Source organism: Dromiciops gliroides, chromosome 3 (genome assembly GCF_019393635.1).
Source record: "Dromiciops gliroides isolate mDroGli1 chromosome 3, mDroGli1.pri, whole genome shotgun sequence".
NCBI classification, from domain to species: domain Eukaryota; kingdom Metazoa; phylum Chordata; class Mammalia; order Microbiotheria; family Microbiotheriidae; genus Dromiciops; species Dromiciops gliroides.
Window position 1 is genome coordinate 358,239,079 of NC_057863.1, and position 18,649 is coordinate 358,257,727.

General features: G+C 49.3%; 3 protein-coding genes across 4 annotated transcripts; 2 read left to right on the top strand and 1 right to left on the bottom strand.

The window, feature by feature from the left end:
- The first annotated feature begins 1,829 nt into the window (after nt 1-1,829).
- On the top strand, nt 1,830-9,911 carry SLC37A4 (solute carrier family 37 member 4). Of its 2 annotated transcripts, XM_043992044.1 has the most exons (10): nt 1,830-1,924; nt 3,534-3,900; nt 5,561-5,793; nt 6,214-6,457; nt 7,220-7,378; nt 7,672-7,757; nt 8,318-8,431; nt 8,639-8,704; nt 8,955-9,093; nt 9,232-9,911. In XM_043992044.1, the coding sequence occupies exons 2-10, from the start codon at nt 3,753-3,755 to the stop codon at nt 9,396-9,398; spliced, it is 1,356 nt and encodes a 451-aa protein (XP_043847979.1). In that variant the 5' UTR covers nt 1,830-1,924; nt 3,534-3,752; the 3' UTR covers nt 9,399-9,911. The 2 variants fall into 2 exon arrangements, with proteins under 2 accessions (XP_043847979.1, XP_043847980.1); XM_043992045.1 differs by lacking the exons at nt 1,830-1,924; nt 8,639-8,704.
- Nucleotides 9,912-11,169: 1,258 nt separating this feature from the next.
- On the bottom strand, nt 11,170-13,792 carry TRAPPC4 (trafficking protein particle complex subunit 4). Its single transcript, XM_043992046.1, has 5 exons — nt 13,534-13,792; nt 13,057-13,231; nt 12,791-12,894; nt 11,844-11,970; nt 11,170-11,512 (listed from the first exon to the last, which is right to left on the bottom strand). Exons 1-5 carry the CDS (start codon nt 13,706-13,708, stop codon nt 11,434-11,436), a joined length of 660 nt encoding a protein of 219 aa, XP_043847981.1. The 5' UTR covers nt 13,709-13,792; the 3' UTR covers nt 11,170-11,433.
- Nucleotides 13,793-14,154: 362 nt separating this feature from the next.
- Nucleotides 14,155-18,614, top strand: RPS25 (ribosomal protein S25). The gene is made up of 5 exons (XM_043992047.1): nt 14,155-14,289; nt 14,535-14,630; nt 15,457-15,640; nt 18,376-18,471; nt 18,567-18,614. The coding sequence occupies exons 1-4, from the start codon at nt 14,287-14,289 to the stop codon at nt 18,465-18,467; spliced, it is 375 nt and encodes a 124-aa protein (XP_043847982.1). The 5' UTR covers nt 14,155-14,286; the 3' UTR covers nt 18,468-18,471; nt 18,567-18,614.
- The last annotated feature ends 35 nt before the right edge of the window (nt 18,615-18,649 follow it).

The window sequence follows — 18,649 nt, forward strand, 5'->3', positions numbered from 1 at the left end:
GCAATTGGGGTTAAGTGACTTGACCAGGGTCACACAGCTAGTAAGTGTCAAATGTCTGAAGCCGGATTTGAACTCAGGTACTCCTGACTCCAGGGCCACTGCACCACTTAGCTGCCCCTCTCTTTAAATTTTTTTAATTGATATTTTTTGTTTTTACATAATCTTCATTTCCAAATAACTTCCCTCCTCATTTCCCTCCCCAGAGTCAGACCTTGTAACACAGAGTACAAAGGAAAGCAAACAAAGCAATTCATTGGAACTAAAGACAGCGACAAGATCCGACAGTATATACAACATTCTTCACCCATAGTCCCTCACCTCTGCAAAGAATCAATTGATTAATCAAGAAGTATTTATTAATCCCCTCTTGTGTGTGAGGCACTGCTAGAGACTGGAGATCCAAACATAAGAAACGAAAAAATCCCTACTTGCAAGGAGTTTACAGAAAGGAGGGACATAGATTTTCCCATATCTTCTTTGGGACCAAACTGTCATGTCAGAAAGTACATATTAAAAGAGATAAACAAGGACATCGTGTTATGTGCTATGTTGTTCAGTCATGTCCAACTCTTCATAACCCCATTTGGGTTTTCTTGGCAAAGTACTGGGGTAGTTTGCTATTTCCTTCTTCAGCCCATTTTATAGATGAGGAAAATGAGGCAACCAGGGTTAAGAGACTTGCCTTGAGTCATATGTCTATTGAATGTCAAAGTCTAAATTTGAATCCAGGTGGTCCTGACTCCAAACCCAGTACTATCCATTAAGGCCTTAACTTCCTGCCTCTGTCCCCTAACTATGACTCTCCAAACTAATTGTACTTTTTTTTTTTTTTATGGGGCAATGAGGGTTAAGTGACTTGCCCAGGGTCACACAGCTAGTAAGTGTCAAGTGTCTGAGGCCAGATTTGAACTCAGGTCCTTCTGAATCCAGGGCCGGTGCTTTAACCACTGTACCACCTAGCTGCCCCCCAATTGCACATTTTGACCTGGCAATTCCATTGCTAGAACTTCATTCTAAAAACAATCATAAATAGGAAACAAGGACCTCTCTGAATAAAAATATTTATGGCTACTTTGTGTGTAATAACCAAAGCCTGAAAGTAACCTATGTTCAATGATAGGCAAATAGCTTAATTAATTATAGAATAGTTTGATTATACTTTATTAAACGTTAAGAACTGGATATATATGATTGTGTTTTTCACTACTTGAAAATGGGAATGCTACAGGATATTTGTGACCCTGGGGGCTCCCAGTGTGGGAACTGCCTCCATTAACTCAGATTGAAACAATTTTAGGATTTTGTAGCTAAATCCTGGAATTGCCCAAGACCCACAGAGGTTGTTTCTTGCTCAAGGTCACACAGTTATTAATTGGCAGAGGCGGAAGAATGGCAAGTAGGCAGGCGGAAGCCCGGCCCACCTAGATTTTGAACCTAAATTTGGTCAGGTTTTCCTGACTCCAAGACCGGCACACGTTTATTTTATTATTATACATTTTCGGGGGGGCGGGGTATAAGTTTATAATAACTTTTTTAAAAGACTTATTTCCCGCCATCTCGAGTTGGAAGGGAATACTCATATCACCTCACTTTTTCTGAGTCTCCTCAAATTGATTTTAAGAGCTGTCGGTCTCCTGGCTATTTGTACTGCTTGGTGTGTGACAACCTTCCCCCTCCCCTACCCCGGGCTAAATGGGCTTTAGAAAAAACCGGATTGGAAATTAACAATCCTAGGCAGGCTTTAGCCCTTCACGGGTGGGAGAGGAGCTCTGGCTCTGTGGGCGGAGCTTGTCCAAGAGGGGGCGGAGTTAGAACGTTAGGTTGGTACCCGAGCCTAGGCCCCACCCCCCTCGCCTGCGCATTGGGTCCCAGGCGGGCTTGGCCGTCGCCTGCTTACTTGCCATTCTCCTGTGGCTGCGCGCAGGTAGGAGGAGACGGGCGGCCTGGAGGACAGGCAGGCAGGCTGGCAGGCAGAGAGGGAGGCACGGAGCTGGCGGCGCCGCCGCTGCATGTCTGCAGACTGAGCAGGGCTGGGCTGGGCTGGGCTGGGCTGGGCGAGGGCGCTGTTGTGCATCGCGTGTCTCCCGCCCTCTCCCTTGGCCTTGAGCTCGCGCTGCTCCAGTCCCTTCTTCCGGGAGGTGCAGGGTAGGAAAAGGACTAGGGCAAGGATGGGCGCTGCACCTTCGCCCGCCTCCCCCGGGATTGCACCGCCCTCCTGGCAGCGGCAGGTGTGCCCCCTCCTATTCCACCAGCCCTCCCCCCCCCCCCCCCATCTTTCCATTCAGCCATGCCTGCTGCATGTACCTCTTACCCACACCCTTGTTCCCCAATCGTCCGGGCTTCCTCCGCTCCCGGGTCCCGGGCAGTGTGAGGACACCGGCGCTGGGCTCAGTGCCCACAGAGGCCGCCCTGCTGCCCGCCCACGCCGCTTCCCCCACCGGCGTCCATGGTGACCGAAATAGCCAGAGGGGCACCCTCTCCCAGGCCAGGGACAAAGCCGGCTCCTCCTCCGCCTCCTCCTCCTCGACTTTACGCTCTAGTTACTCCCCCCATAGGCGAAGGAGGCCCTGGCCCCATCGTGGAGAATAGGACATCCCTGTTCTGCTGTTGTGCATGGCTCAGTGGCCACATTGAGACTACTCATTCACCCTTTATGACCCCCTTTTCCTGCGCACACGCAAGACACACACAGACACACATAGATTGAATCTCTCTTCTTGGCCCCATTCACTGTGGTTCCTAGTTGTGCCCCAGCTGGCACTAATGGGGGGGCGGTGTGCAACAGGAAGGTAGATTAGAGCAGTTTCATTAAGGTAGAGAAATGAGTAGAGGAATGGGAAATGAAAGGAATAATAATAACTCACTTTGATATGATGCTTTAATATTCACAAAACACTTTCCTGACAACAACCATAGGTAGGTAGTTAATGCTCATATTATTATACAGATGAAGAAACAACTTCAGAGAGGTGAAGTGTCTGGCAGGACTTGGAGAATCACAGTGTTAGACCTGGAAAGGGTCTTTAAGTGATCAATCACTGAACCCAAGTCTGGTGTGGCCCACGTGCTTCTGGCCACTGCTTTGCAAGTGCGATGAGGCACAGTGGATTTGGAATTAAGAGTTAAAAGGATCTGGAAGAAGGGGAGGTTCTGAAAGTAAGGAGGGATTCATTCAGCATCGGCATGAAGGCAGGATGGGTTTCTGGGCGGTCAGGACTGATGGTGGGGAGTGAAGGAAACAGGGTGTGAGTGAGGAGAGGCAGATGAGGGGGAAGCTGACACCCCTGTTCACTTGGGACTCCCAGCCTCCCTTGGGCCCCTTGGCAGGCAAGAGTAATTAGGTTGTGCTTTTAATCACAGCTGGATTCACAAGCAGGAGGGGATGAAAGAAGCAGGCAGAGCAATATCACGTGTGAGGGTGAGGGGCAGCACCTTCTCCAGCACCCTTGAGTGGGCCCTAGAGCCCTGCTTTTCCACCTACTCACTTGGCCCCTCTCTCAGCTTTCTCCACTGTTTTTTCCCTTTTCTTCCAGGACACTGGGTTTCCAGGGAGCCGCCCCAGAGCTTAATGATTGCCCAGACGGTGGCTATAAAGGGAGCAGGGGAGCCCAGCACTGGAGACAAGACTGGAAAGCCCAGACTCAGCAGTTTAGGTGTGTTGACAGAGAACCGGCAGGCAGGCTTGTGGTGCTCGGAGCAGCTGGAGTCCCAGAGGGCAGGGCAGGGCTCCCTGCTCCCTCCCAGTGGACATCATGGTCACCCGGAGCTATGGGTATTACCGAACGGTGATTTTCACTGCCATGTTTGGGGGCTACAGCCTCTATTACTTCAACCGGAAGACCTTCTCCTTTGTCATGCCTTCACTGGTGGAAGAGATCTCGCTAGACAAGGATGACTTGGGTGAGGACCCAGAGTGGGTGTGGAGGGGGAACGGCATGTACTTAGTGCATGTTGGGTCTGTGGGATAGATCTCTGCAAAAGTCCCGGTTGGGGGGGGGGGTCCTTTGCATGGTATGATCCTTGGCTATATGGGGAAGGGTCTGCATATTTAGTGGGTAATAGAGAAGCATGTATGTTTGCATATAGAAAGCTTATAAAATGAAGACAAGAAGGAAAAGTCCTAGACCTAGTGTAAACCCCTGCATTTTGCAGAGGAGGAAACTGAGGTTCAGGGCATTGAAGTGACTTACCCAAGGCCATACTGTTAATAAGTGTCAGGACTTCAGTTCTGGTTTCCTGACTCCCAGTCAGGTTCTCTTTCCCTTACCCTGTGTTGTCCACCCAGACAGATGTGAGAGCGCTCTGTGTAGGTAACCCGTATGTGCGTGCAGGGGTTGTGTGTGTGATCTCTGCATGGGGAGCGGTGCTGAGTATGTGATCTTCAGACTTGTGTCGGTACGTGTTCAGGATCAGGTGGGCCCAAGCAGCAGGCATGCTGGCCTCATGCGGCCTCACCCTGACTATTCTCTTGGAGGGGCAAGGTCCCTGGCTCAGCTCTCAGGCCCTTTGCCCTGGGGTTTAGAAATGGACCGTCAGGGCTGTCTTTCTGTGGGGAGGTGGCAGATGAGTAAAATGTGCTCTGGGGAAAGAAGAGTTATTCTGCCCATACTCCTTTCCCTTCTCCCCTCTCCCTGACAGCTGGGCTGGAAAGCTCTGAGAGGCTGAAAAGATCAAGGGTCAGCCTGGGGCTGGTGCTGAGGGGGAGGGCTAGGGACATGGAAGGAGTGAGAATAGGGTGGTTGTGTTGGGGACAGGAGTGAAAATTAGTGCCCTGGTGCCAGCAGACACACCTCTGGTGAGCCCTGGGGCACCCTCACTCTCTTCTCTACATGGGACCCACACCTTGTTTGCATCCTTTTTACCTGCTGCCTTGTTGCCCAGTGGGCAGAACTCTTGAGATAGATGTTGCCTTTCAAAGGGAATTGGATTACCTTGATGGATTGATTGGTTTACCTCTCATACTCTGACCCGTGCTCTCCAATCCCATGATCTCTGACCCAGTGCCCTTTGACTTCCCATTCTAACTGCCCTCCCCTTTATTTTTTAGAAAACAAGTTTTATTAATGCCTTTTGTTTTTAACCATTTCTGGAAATACGCCCTCCTTCCCTCATTCTTATTTGAAATAGAACTCTCTCTTGCAATGCAGTTGAAGCAGGAACACCCAACCATGTCTGACAAGTGTGTACAACATTCTTCTCTAATAGCCTCCCATCTCTGCCAAGAAAAGGGAGGGGGGAAGTATGTTTCATTCCTTGTTTTCTGGGACTGTTAATGATTTTCCACTTACTCAGATTGGCTTTTTAAAAAAGTGATCTTTTCATTTAGATTGTTGCAGGCTTATACTTCACCTTTCCCTTATCTCTCTCTTTTTTTTGGTGAGGCAATTGGGGTTAAGTGACTTGCCTAGGGTCACACAGCTAGTAAGTGTTAAGTGTCTAAGGTAGGATTTTAACTCAGGTACTCCTGAATCCAGGGACGGTGCTCTATCCATTGCACCATCTAGCTGCCCCTTCCCTTATCTCTTGCTCCCTGACCTGATTCCCCCTCCCCTTCCTGCAGGACTCATCACCAGCAGCCAGTCAGCGGCCTATGCCATCAGCAAGTTTGTGAGTGGGGTGCTGTCTGACCAGATGAGTGCCCGATGGCTCTTCTCATCCGGGCTGCTGCTGGTTGGGCTGGTCAATGTGGCCTTCTCCTGGAGCTCTACGGTCTCTGTCTTTGCTGTCCTGTGGTTCCTTAATGGGCTGGCCCAAGGGTTGGGCTGGCCCCCTTGTGGGAAGGTGCTGCGGAAGGTAGGCATTAGCCCCGTGCTTAGGCTGGCCCAAGAGATACTCATAGGCTGTCAGGAGTCCTCCATCTTCTGCTTTCCTCCAGGGCCGATTTCTCAGGCACGCAACTCAGCTCACATTGCTCATCCAGATATTTCGGGCCCTTGGGTAGTAGTAGCAGAGATCAGGTGACAGCCTGGGGCCTGGCTACAGCCAGGAAGAAGCCATAATCTTGGCTTTCCACTATTGCCCCCTCCCTCCTTGACTCTGGCCTGTAACTCAATCTCCTGGGGCCATGCCCATGCCCCTGAGCTGACAGCCTGCCAGGGCCTTAATGCCTAGGTGGTGGTGGTGGGGGGAACAGTGTGACACCCCTCCTTGGGGAACTTAGCATCCATCCTGGAGGATGGGCAGACACCCACCTTGCCACATTTTGCCCCTCAGTGGTTCGAGCCATCCCAGTTTGGGACCTGGTGGGCCATCCTGTCAACCAGCATGAACCTAGCTGGAGGGCTGGGCCCCATCATGGTGACCCTCCTGGCACAGAACTACAGCTGGCGTAGCACCCTGGCATTTTCGGGGGCACTGTGCGTGGTCGTCTCCTTCCTCTGCCTCCTCTTCATCCAAAATGAGCCAGCAGATGTTGGGCTACAAAACCTCGATCCCACCCCCAAAAAGGGCAAGAAGGGTGAGCCCCCACCCCCTCCCCACCCCCTCGTCCTCCCCCATCATCTTGATTTGAGCATTCTTTTTTTTTTTTTAAGTGAGGCAATTGGGGTTAAGTGACTTGCCCAGGGTCACACAGCTAGTAAGTGTTAAATGTCTGAGGCCGGTGCTCTATCCACTGTGCCACCTAGCTGCCCCTTGATTTGAGCTTTCTTGCCCTTCATGAACTCACTTGCCGGTTTCTTAATTCACTGAAGTCTCTGTTGTGGGCCTGTGCTCGCCAGGTGCTGTGCACAAAAATCATAAAAACGGGGTCTTGGTCCCCTGCAACTTTATAACAGAGTTGTCGATGAGTTGCATGGCAGGTGAAGTAATGGAACAGCATGATGGTCCAGGAGACCCCTGTGACCCCTCTGCTCCAGTCCTTATCCCCCAGTCTCCAACCAGGAACTTACCAAATCTGGACCCATCCATCCCTTCCCTGCAAGCAGCTTCACTTTTTACCTTCACAATAGAGATCTGTATGTCTCCTGGAGCCCAGGGTGTTTCCCTTAGGAAACCCATTGCTGCTCAGGCCTCAGTTTCTTCTAGATATGATGTCTAGAAGGGTCTATGTGGGGTACCGCAGCGGGGATGTCCTTCAGGTTGACCCCTGGGCTCTGCAGCTGGACTTTGCTTCAGCAGCTGGTTAATGAGTGGCGGGGGCTTGGGAGGAGGCAGGGAGGGGAGATGAAAGGCTAAGACCTGGGTCTCCCCCACCCCCCTTCTCTGCATCCTCCCTTAGGTTCCCAGGAGCATGAGAGTACTCTTCAGGAGCTGCTGCTGTCCCCATACCTGTGGGTTCTCTCCACTGGCTACCTGGTGGTGTTTGGGGTAAAAACTTGCTGCACCGACTGGGGCCAGTTCTTCCTTATCCAGGAGAAGGGACAGTCAGCCCTTGTGGGTAAGAAGAACTTTAGCCAATACCCAGAGGATGCTGGGTTAGGAATGGATGGCTTCAGGAGCTCTGTAGAGCAATGGACACCAAGACAGGCTTGGGGTGTAGCAGACGGCACTGGGGATTAGGGGGCACAGGCTCCCCTGTATTGCCATAGCCTTTACCTTGGAGTTTGGTCTTGTTCCTGGACTGGAATGGCAAGAGATGGGTCTGAGCACCAGCTTAGTCTTTGGGTTTAAGGCAGGTTACCCCTAGGCTCTGCCTTCCTGGGCCCGCCAGCACCTTTCTTTCCATTACAGGCAGCTCCTATATGAGTGCCCTGGAGATTGGGGGCCTTGTGGGTAGCATTGCAGCTGGCTACCTCTCAGACCGGTCCATGGCAAAGGTAAGTGGGCACAGAGACAGGATGGACGGTGGTGGAAGTACCTGAAAGCAAAGTTTTGCTCTGACCACCTCCAGGACAGCTGACAAGTGGGAAGGAAGAATTGAAGTCCTCATTCCTGAGGATGAAGTGGGCCCAGGAATCCAGAGACACCAGACAGAATGGTGCCGTAGAGCAGCTTTTCCCCTTCTTGGGGGAATGGAAATGAGAGCCTTTGAAGACGGGGGTGGGCAGATTTCTCTCTGAAGATGTCTTTCTCCTTGGCTGTGGGCACTGCCATACCTCTAGGAAGGAGAGTGTGTGGAGGAGGAGGAGGAGCTGAGCTGGAGCAGCTGCTGGGCACGTGCTCCATGATGGAAGCAGGGGGGGACAGTGGAGTTTGGCCCCAAGACAGTGAATAGCCCATGGGCCCCCAGTAGAAATGGGGCTAAGATGGCACTGTGGGTGGGATTGCCAAAGCCCTGTTCCCTCTGGCCTCAGAGGCCCCGGGGGAGTCAGAGTCCACAGCGGGAGGTTCTCTGCCTTCCTCTGGGGGTGTAACACCGCTCTTAATATTCATGCAGGTGGGGCTGTCAGTATATGGGAACCCACGCCATGGATTGTTGCTCTTCATGATGGCTGGGATGGTTGGGTCCATGTACCTTTTCCGTGTCACAGTCACTAGTGACTCCCCCAAGGTAAGAGGGACTGGTCCAGGACAGGATAGGAAGGGGCAGCTCTCTGGACACATACATTTGGCCTTCTCCTGGACGCTAGCCTTCCTTCACTGCATTTCTGTCTCTTAGTTTCCCCAAACATTCTATCTAGACTTCATTCTCCTCTTCCTTTGGATCTCTGAGTTATCTTGGGTCTTGGGTTTCTTCCCTTTTCTTTAATACCTCTAGGATGCTGCCTTCTGGACGCCAGCTCTGCACCCTCTGGCTGAGCTCACGGGCTTCACGGAGCATGAGGTGTCTCATCTGTCTCTGTCGGCTTCCTACCTTTACCCTGGTCCCCTTTTCCCTTGGCCCCTGGCTGATGCAAACTCTTGGTATTGCTGCCACTCATTTCAAGCTTTGCATCTGGGTTGGTCTTGGTACCCTCCTGTCCTGGTACCTTAGGGATATCTTCTTGTCCCTGGGCATCCTTACCTCCCTCCTCTCCCTTCTCATGGTTGGTGGTGCCAGTTCTCTCTGGTCATAAATGTCACCCTTCTTGCAGCTCTGGATCCTGGTGCTGGGTGCCATCTTTGGTTTCTCCTCCTACGGTCCCATTGCGCTGTTTGGGGTCATTGCCAATGAGAGTGCCCCTCCCAATTTGTGTGGCACTTCCCATGCCATCGTAGGGCTAATGGCCAATGGTGAGTCCTTCCCCTATTCCTACCAACTCCTCTTCCGCCCTATTCCGGGTCCAGGTTCTGCACTGGTGGCCCCTTTCTCTTTGGTGTATCCCCCTTAGCAGCCTATACTCAGTGGGGGCCTTCCATCTCTCCTCACAGTGGGCGGATTCCTGGCTGGCCTACCTTTCAGCACCATCGCCAAGCACTACAGCTGGAGCACTGCTTTCTGGGTAGCAGAAGTGACCTGTGCCATCAGTACCGTGGCCTTCTTCCTCCTCCGAAACATCCGAACCAGGATGGGTCGGCTGCCGAAGAAAGCTGACTGAAGTGGGTCTCTACCTGGCACTGAGCCTCTGGCTTCTCTTTTCTGCCCCTTTGCCCCACGTGGGCATTGGGGGGATTATCATTATAGAACATGGCTCCAGTTCTCAGCGCCCTTTGCCTGTCAATTTATTTAAATTATAACCTTTGTTCCCAGGCTGTGGCAGTGCTCCATCCTGTGCCCAAAACAAACAGTTACACAATCGAGCCTGCGTCAGGGTTAGGCCCTCTGTGCCTGATCACGTCCCGCTTCTGCTCCTCTCCCTTCGGTATCCCTGACCAGAAGGTAGAGCAGTTTGGTCAGCCAAGGAGTCTATCTCCTCCTGACCTCACTCCCACTGTGCAGAGGACCTCCACAGACACCAGCATCGAGGACTTTCTACTGAAAACCCGAGGAGTCAGTGGGGGATGGCACAATGGTGGCACTTCTCCCTTTTACACTCTGTGCAGGATTGGAGTAGGGAGTAAACTCAAACATTGTTAATGCAAAAGAAAAAAAAAACTAGATTTGATACTAAGTGTTGTCAGCAATTTATTTCAGAAGGGGTGGGAGTGTCTCGAACCCAGTTCGTGTGTTTTCTCCCTTTGCCAAGATGGACAGGGGTTTCAGCATGACTTAGAGAAGCAAAACTGTTGCCTGCCATCTCCACACCTTGTTCAATTTGTCCTCTTACACGTAGGGCAAGCCAGAGCATTTCTAACTTCAAGGTACCTTAACATGTTACCTCACTTGATGTTCATAACCTCCCTGTGACCTCTAAGACAAGTAGCATCCCAGTGACCCCAGGAGGTAGGTAAGGCAGCTCTGTCCAGAAACCTGTTTACTTGTTATTTTTAGAACAGATTGTCTCCTCCCTCTGTTTACCCTTAATGATTTATAGTATCCAGAGTGAAGGTGATCATGCCACTGTTTTTCCCCTGGTCAGATCACATCTGGAATTACAATTAAATAACTTGGTGCATCACATTTCTGGGAAGGACACTGACAACAGGAAACAGAGTCAGAATCCTATCACTTGAGAATCACCTGGGTTTGGGGGGAGGTAAAAGAAAGAAGATCCCAGGTGTCAGATACAAGAAGCCTTAGTATCGGCATGGGAAACAGATTTTACATGTTCTAACTGGTCCTAAAGTCTAAATTTCAGTTCTGCATAAGGAAAGGCATCTTAATCCTTAGGACTGTCCAAATGTGGAATGTGTGGCTTTAGCAAAGAAAGAGACCTCAGAAGTGGAGGTCTTTAAAGTGGTGCAGTGGATAAAGCACCGGCCCTGGATTCAGGAGGACCTGAGTTTAAATCCAGCCTCAGACACATGACATTTTTAATCGGTGTGTGACCTTGGGCAAGTCACTTAACTCTCATTGCCCCACCCAAAATAAATAAATAAATAAATATTTTAAAAAAGAAGTCAAAGTAGATCACAGAAATCATGGAATGTGACATGGAAGGGGAAGTTCTTGGCTCTCTAGTCCAACCTATACCCAAAAAGTTACCTGGCCTCTGCCTGGATGTTGGATCAGATTTCTTAGCTCCCTTCCAATGCTATAAGAGCCCAAGAAGGAACCAGGTTATCCAGAAGTTAAGAGGCTGGCCCAGAGTCAGGATTAGATGCTGGCTCTTGGGTTACTCAGTCTGTGCTCTTTCCACTAGATCTTGATGCTTCTTCCTTTTCAATTTCTCTACACATTTCCCCCTCCCATTACTGCCTTCCCTGTCTGTCTTGTTGCCTTCTAATGTTTTTTAGCAGCCCCAAAGCAGGAGACCAGGTACCCCAGGGTTCACAGGAATGTTTATTACAGCATCTTCAATCAGGTCTCCCTCCTTTCATAAATAGATCTGTACAGCATTAGGGAGGCAGGACCGTTATATACAGGGAAGTGAAGAGAGTAACTCATTGAATAGTTGGTTCTTAAAAGTAGTAGCACACTACCCTCCCTTCCTCAGAGTGCACTCTTCTTGACATGCTCTAACATGGGTATTTGGGCCTCCATTTAAGTAAAATGGCTGAGTCCATTTCAAGGTCTGGTCTTTGCTGGAGGGCCTATGATCCTGGCCCAAAAGTCCCAGCCTTCTCAGCCACTTCCAGCGCCAGCTTCAGATTCTGGTCAAACAGCTCACACCTGGGTTGGGCCCAGAAGCAACAAGTAAGAGGTAAAGGATTACAAAGTAGCACTTACTGAAGGCAGAAAACCCCTCAGGGAGAACTTGGCACTTCCCTCCAAGAAACCTGTTTCACACCTTATTTAAGATGTCCTTTTGACAAAACTAATTAAATTGGGCAGCTAGGTGGCTCAATGGAGTCAGGAGTACCTGAGTTCAAATCCAGGCTCAGACACTTAACACACTAGCTGTGTGACCCTGGGCAAGTCACTTAACCCCAATTGCCTCACTAAACAAACAAACAAACAAAAAACTTAATTAAATTAAAGGAGCTGGGGAGGGACAATTTACCTGATGGGCATCTCCAAAGAGTAGAATGGATTCTTGAGGGCAAAGTCTGAGTAAATCTCATAGATCTTTCTCAAGAGAGAATCAATCCCACCTTGTCGAGGATCTGCCAGAACTACAAACTTGATACCTGGGGATTGTAGGAAACAGTCACATAGTATAGTAGAAAAAACACCAAGAGAAAATTCTAGGGTTTTTTAGTCTTAGCTTTCCACAAACTAGCTATGTGGCCATGGGCAATCTCCTTTGGCTCTTTGGGCTCCAGTTTTCTCATCTGTAAAAAGAGGTTGCTGGATCAGAGGACCTGCCTTTTCCAGCTTCCATTATTTACGAAAGAATCTAGAGAGTACAAAATGAGGCAAATTACAGTAGTGTCGCCTTGCATGTGTATGGCTTGACCTTTGAAAAGCACTTTGGGATCATCTCATGTTTTTACTTATAAGTTTTCTAGGAAAATGGGGCAGGAGATACATTTTGTAAATGAGGAAAAAGATGGAGAGGCCTTTGTGACTTCTTTATGATCACAGAGACTCAGTGACAGTGCAAGGAACAAACAGTAGACTAGGAGGAAGCACTGAACAGCCCTACTCTTGATAGAGGCAAGTGTCAAATTAACAGCCACTCAGTCAATTTAATTATTTTAGTTAATGAGTGGAAACAATGATATGTAATATCTAAAGCAGCATAGACTGCAAAAGTTATGCTGTCTGAATTTTCCCGTCGTTGAGAGGAAGAGGGAGGGAAATCTGAGCCACACGTGAAAGTCAACCTTGGATTAAAGGTTTGATTTGTGTAATGTACAAAGGAAAAGGAAATCTAACTATCTGGGGTTCATCCCTTTGTTGAAAGAGACAATCCCCACCCTGCTTACCAAACCAGTGCCCAAGTCCAGCCACTGCCTCCCCCAGCCAGCCTCCTGCCCCTGGTCCTTCCCCTTCTGGGGTCTGCACCTGTCAGTGTCTGGAAGCAGTGGAGTTTGAAGGTGTCTGTCTCGAGCATCTCGATGCCAGAACTCCCCAGCTCGGGAGACAGCTGGGAGCCGATGGCAAATAGCCTGCGTGCAAATAAGTCGAGTGGCCTACGTGACCGGCTTTGGTGGAAAGAGTGGCGTGGGGACTGGAGGGAGTGGGGGGGGGGCAGCCCCACTACAGTCACACGCTAAAAGTTTTTCTGGAGAATGAACACCCCCCTCCCCCCACGCGAGAGCGCAACTCACGAGTGGAACATGGAGGCCAGCATCAGCTTCTCGTTGGACGTAAGGCGGGGTCGACCGAAGCGGATGGCCACGGGGTAGTTGGTCGGGTTGCCCAGGTACTCCAGCACCTCCTTCCCATCCGCGGTATACTTGCCATTCACGTCCACGCCATTGATGGAGAGAACCGCATGGCCCACTGCGGAGGCAGGGATCGGGTCACCCCCGACCCGGGACGCACTCCTCTTACGTCCAGGGCCGGAGCAGACTGCAGGAGCCACAAGCTCAGATCCCCAAACTCCGCCATCCCCAACACTCGAACAAACCCGATTTCGGGCTCCTCGGGCCTGCCCCCCCCAACCCCACCCCCCAGGCCTCAGTCCCCACCCCCAGGCGAGAACAAATTGGATCCTAGGAGCCTCAAGCCCCGCCCCATCCCGGGAAAACCACTCCTCAACCCCACCCCCGGGAGCCTAAAACCGAGCCTAAGACCCCGCCCACCCCGGATGCCGTCCCGCTGGCCAAAGGCGACGAGAACGCGCTCGTCGTGTAGCTTGAGTAGCAGGTCCAACGGGTAGCTGAAGGTTTTCTCAGCTTCGGCTCGAGGCGCGTAGTTGTCTAGCTGGTAGATGAGGCCGCCGGCCTTGTTCACCACATAAACGCTGAAGATCGCCATTGCTCCATTCGCGGCTGCTTCCGGTTTCCAGTCCTACTCTAGTCCTAAAACCTCTCCTCCCTCCCTGGCTGCTCCACCCAGGAAACCCGGAACACGTGATCTTCGACCAGCCCATCCTGCGTTGTGGAGGTTGTGGGGGGAGGAAGAGTTGTGCAACGGACGTTTATTGGTCCTTCTCCTATCTCTATTTTATCTTTTCCGCAAGGGTTAATTATTGAGTGCACGGGTAGCTTTTTATTATTTTTTTTGCATCGAGTTCCTCGAAGAGGGTGTAGAGACATAAGTGCAACTACGTCAGATTTCCCCAGTGTTACCATAGTAGCGGCCTATGCAGTGTTGCGTTGGGTATGAGGCATCTCGGGAATTGTAGTCCACGCCTCTTGAACTTTAGCTGCCTAAGACTACGGGTGTGAAGTGTCTGCTGGGAATTGTAGTTCGCTCAGTTTTAGTTCCTTAGGCGTAACCCCGGAAGCACTTAAGGCAGACGGCGTTTCAGCGACCTCCCTTACCACCCACTTCCTTTCTGTCCGACATCTTACCTTGGAGGCGGCAGCAGCAGGAGTTCCTGGAGCCTCACCATGGTGAGGGCCTGGGGCTTGGGACTGGGGTCCAGAAGGCGAGGAGGGAAGAGAATAGAAGGGAAGAGGAAGGGAAGTTTGAGGCCTAGAGACCGTGGTGTGGTTGGGGTCGGGCGGGGCGCAACCCGGGGCCGGGAGCGCTCTCTCCAGGCACATGTGCTCGGGAGAGGGGAGGCCCGGGGACGGCGCGCCGACGTGCCTGCCGCCCTCCCTCACCGAGCCCCCTCCCCGCATTGCCTCCCTAACAGCCGCCCAAGGACGATAAGAAGAAGAAAGATGCCGGCAAGTCGGCCAAGAAGGACAAGGACCCCGTGAACAAGTCTGGGGGCAAAGCTAAGAAGAAGGTAAAGGCGGTCGGGCTTGCTCCTCCCACGTTTGGTGCTCGGCTTCTCGCAGGCCTATCACAGTCGGGGGTCTCGTGCTATGTTTTTCGGGTCCCGGTGACAAGAGGGTCTCTATTTAAAAGCCCATTTCTAAGGCAGTTTATAATCACCGTCGGAGGAAACTTGGTGGCTTGTCAGAAGTGCCCAGTTGGAGGTGGGCTTGCTTTATCCTCACCAGGGGGGTTCCTGGAGCGTGGCGGACACGGCCTGGTGTCTCCGGCGCTGAGCCGCTCTAATGTTTACCGAACGACCGGTGTTGGGTAAATTAAGAACAATAGAAGCCTTCCGGGAAAGGCTAGGTGACCATTTGGGGGAAATTCGTAGGTAGGGTTCATTGAAGTTTTGGGCAGGGGTTATATTGTAAAACTTATAGAGACAACTCGCTTAAAGGTACAGATCTTCACTTGCTTTCAAACTTTGTCTTAGAGAGTGGCCCGAGGCCCTCAGAAGTTGTGAGAATTATGCAGGGTTACTTAGCCACTATCTGTTAAAAGTGGGACTTCTGACTCCAAAGCCACTAAATTATGTTATTCAAGTCCCAGTTCTGACACCTTTCACCTTAGGAAAGTCACTTAACTTTGAGTCTTTGCAAAGAGTTATCAGAATTTGCCTCATCTGGTTATTTGGAGGAAGCCTCTGCATATTCAGGCTTTTAAATGGGATAATATATACAAAAAGGGCTTTGTAGGAAAAAAATATTTAGTAACTATAAACTTACTTTGATTTTTAATGGGGAGGGTGCTGTTCACAGTGTATTTTTTGACTCTTTTTCTCATTTATCGAGTAGAAGTGGTCCAAGGGAAAAGTTCGAGACAAACTCAACAATCTGGTTCTGTTTGACAAAGCAACGTATGACAAACTCTGCAAGGAGGTCCCCAACTATAAACTTATTACCCCTGCAGTGGTCTCAGAAAGACTGAAGATTCGGGGTTCTCTAGCCCGGGCAGCCCTCCAAGAACTGCTTAGTAAAGGTAAAAGCTGGGAGAGACAAGCTCAGATTTTTTCATTAACTATCCTGACTTATTTTTAGTCATATTTTGAAAATCTAATAGAAAAGCAATGTCAGAATAATCTGTTGCTCAACCTGTTTCATTCAAATTGAGAAGTTTAAAAAGTTTTGGGAGGGAAGCCTTCCTATATAAGGTGGGATTTTAGTTACGACTTAAGGGAGATCAGGAATTAGAGTGGGGGAGTTAGTGTACCAGACATAAAGGTCAGCCCAGGAAAATGCCCACAGCTGAGAAATGGACTGTCTCTTTTTGAAATAGCCACAGGAGGTCAGTGGCCCTGCATGGAAGAGTATGTGAAGGGATAAGGTGAAAGAAGGCGGGAAAGGTAGGAGGGGGCTAGGTTATAAAGGGCTTTGAATGCTGAGGAAGAGCATTTTGTATTTGATCCTGGAAGCAAGAGTCATTGGAATTTGTTGATTGGGGTGTGTGTGTGTGTGATATGGTCAGACTTTGGATTTAGGAAAATCACTTTAGTACCTGAATGGATTGGAGTGGGACAAGATGTGAGACAGGCAGACCTGCTAGCAGCTTATTAAAATAATGGGTCCTTGTGGTCCAATATGGTGATGAGGGCCTGCATTAGAGGTGACGGTGTCAGAGCGGAGAAAGGGGTGCATTCCAGAGAAATGGCAAAGGTGAAATCAATAGGCCTGGGCAACAGATAAGTGTTAGGGATACAAAGATTGAAGGGTGAGAGGACCTGCTTTAAAAGGGGGGAGTATAGAGGTATAGAGCTAGGCTATAAGACAGAAGAGGAGAGGTATACAGGCAACATGCTTTGAGAAATTTTGAGGTGCGGTAGATATTCTTTAGGAGAGATTCAAGGAAGGTTTCATAGAAGATGGGATTTTAGTTTCCTCTAAGGAACAACTTAAGTGGGTGTGAGAATTAGAGAAAAAGTAAAGGGAATAAAAGAAGTGGGCTGAGTTTGTAAAGGCCAGTCATGGATTATGGCAATCCGTTTTGGATTTCCCAGTTGGGGAATAATGATCATGGGAGTAAGGAAATTAATGAAGGACAGACTGAAGGCCTGAAGATTAGGGTTTTGCAGGAGTTGAAGGGCCAAGGATAGGATAGTTGGTAGTGAGATGTAAAGAAGATGGGGGGGGGGGGACAGCTAGGTGGTGCAGTGGATAGAGCACCGGCCCTGGAGTCAGGAGGACCTGAGTTCAAATCCGGCCTCAGACACTTAACATTTACTAGCTGTGTGACCCTGGGCAAGTCACTTAACCCCAATTGCCTCACTAAAAAAAAAAAAAGGTTGGTTATGAGATTTGGTTGCTAGAACAATATTTAGCAACTAATTATATGGGGAAGAAGTGAGTGAGAATTGATAGAGTGGTATTTATATTTTTTTTAAGTGTTGATGGTGCTAGGACATTAACAGTCATTTGCAAATATGAAACTGGGATATGCCTTAAAATTCTGTGACCTCAGGCAACAAAAACTCTTCTTCGGGCCTCTGCTCCCTCATCTATATAATGAAGAAATGGGATCAAATGGGAAGATCTGGAGGTGCTTTAAATTCAGTATGGCTATAAGACTGAACTCTTTGGAACTTTTTTTTTAAGCTACCACCATCTTTCCTAGGTTCTTATGACCTTTATTATTTTGGACTCCAGATCATACCCAATCAGCTGTTTCTATTCAGCCTACAACTTTAGTTCAGGTCCTCATTACCTTGATTAAATTATCATAATTCCTAATTGGTTCGTCTCAAGTCCACTTTAGTCCTTTCTGCACATTGCTGCTAAAGGAATTTTCCTCAAATACAGATATGATCAAAAAACTTGTGCTTTTAAAGCCCTGCCTGAGCTGGCACCAATTTCTTTCCGTCCCCATTAGGACATTACTCATCTTCTGCTCTCTGTTCCTCTATATCTTCTATTGTCATGCCTTTGGTTATAGCCATTTCAAATGTCTGACCTCTACCTTAGTGTCCCTTTCTATAAGATATGCAGTTCCAGGACCAGCTTCTCCATGAAGCCTTTACTGATTCCCCTACTTTGTGAGCTTTGTATATTTGGTGCTGCGCATATTTTTGCTTATATTTGTCTCTCCAATTGGAATGTAAGCTCCTTGCATGTAGGAGTTTCTGATATCATCTGTACCATTGTCCTCAGCTCCTAAGAGTGCTTGGCAATCTTGTTGATTGAGGTGTCTTCAAGTAATATGGGTGTCTAGGTGGTACAGTGAATGGAGAACTGGATCTGTAGTTAGGAAGACTCATGGCTTAGGCATTAGCTCCGTGGCCTTGGGCAAGACTTAAATTCTGCCTGGTTTCCTTATCTGTAAAGTAGGAACAATAGCACCTACCTCCCAGGGTTGTGAGAATCAACCAAGAATTTATAGAGGGCTTATATTAATATTCAGCAGAGAGGGAGAAAAGGGTCAGAGAAGTTACGCAAAGGGGGGAAACTAACTAGCACAAAACTGAGTGGATGGCCCTAGAGCTGGAAAGGACTTCACAGATTAGGAAACTGAATAGATTGCTTGTATTCCAGTGTTGAGCCCACTTGTGTTGATCAGTTGGTCCCAGTTCTCCATTTAAGAGGACCAAAACTTTGATCAGTCTTTTCCAAGTGGTTAGGATGTGGGAGGAGTGGTTGAGTGCAGGGATGACCTTTTTGTCTTTTTTAAAATTTCTCTTTAGAGCTTAGAACTTTATTGAGATCTTGCCTTCTTGTTCCCTGCAGGTCTGATTAAGCTGGTTTCCAAACACAGAGCACAAGTGATATATACTAGGAACACCAAGGGTGGAGATGCTCCAGCTGCTGAAGATGCATGAAATGGTAAGGGGAAAACTAGGCCCATTTCTTGAAGGAAAGAGTGTTGGATGAGAGTGTAAATGTGCTACTCTAATTCTCTTTTTTTTTTCCCTTGGCAGGTTCAACATTTTTGTGTACATTTTCAAAAATAAACTTATTGGACTTAAGACCTAGTGCTGTGTTTCTTTGGGTCACAAGTGAA

Excerpts from the sequence above, each read along its gene's own strand:
- SLC37A4 (XM_043992044.1), top strand. The coding sequence starts at position 3,753 with ATGGTCACCCGGAGCTATGGGTATTACCGAACGGTGATTTTCACTGCC. Across the intron at positions 3,901-5,560 it reads GCTAGACAAGGATGACTTGG|GACTCATCACCAGCAGCCAG; the intron begins GTGAGGACCCAG and ends CCCTTCCTGCAG. Across the intron at positions 7,379-7,671 it reads GGGACAGTCAGCCCTTGTGG|GCAGCTCCTATATGAGTGCC; the intron begins GTAAGAAGAACT and ends TTTCCATTACAG.
- TRAPPC4 (XM_043992046.1), bottom strand. The coding sequence starts at position 13,708 with ATGGCGATCTTCAGCGTTTATGTGGTGAACAAGGCCGGCGGCCTCATC. Across the intron at positions 12,895-13,056 it reads CTGGCCTCCATGTTCCACTC|GCTATTTGCCATCGGCTCCC; the intron begins GTGAGTTGCGCT and ends ATTTGCACGCAG. Across the intron at positions 11,971-12,790 it reads CTGCTTCCAGACACTGACAG|GTATCAAGTTTGTAGTTCTG; the intron begins GTGCAGACCCCA and ends TACAATCCCCAG.
- RPS25 (XM_043992047.1), top strand. Across the intron at positions 14,631-15,456 it reads GGGGCAAAGCTAAGAAGAAG|AAGTGGTCCAAGGGAAAAGT; the intron begins GTAAAGGCGGTC and ends TTTATCGAGTAG. Across the intron at positions 15,641-18,375 it reads CCAAGAACTGCTTAGTAAAG|GTCTGATTAAGCTGGTTTCC; the intron begins GTAAAAGCTGGG and ends TGTTCCCTGCAG.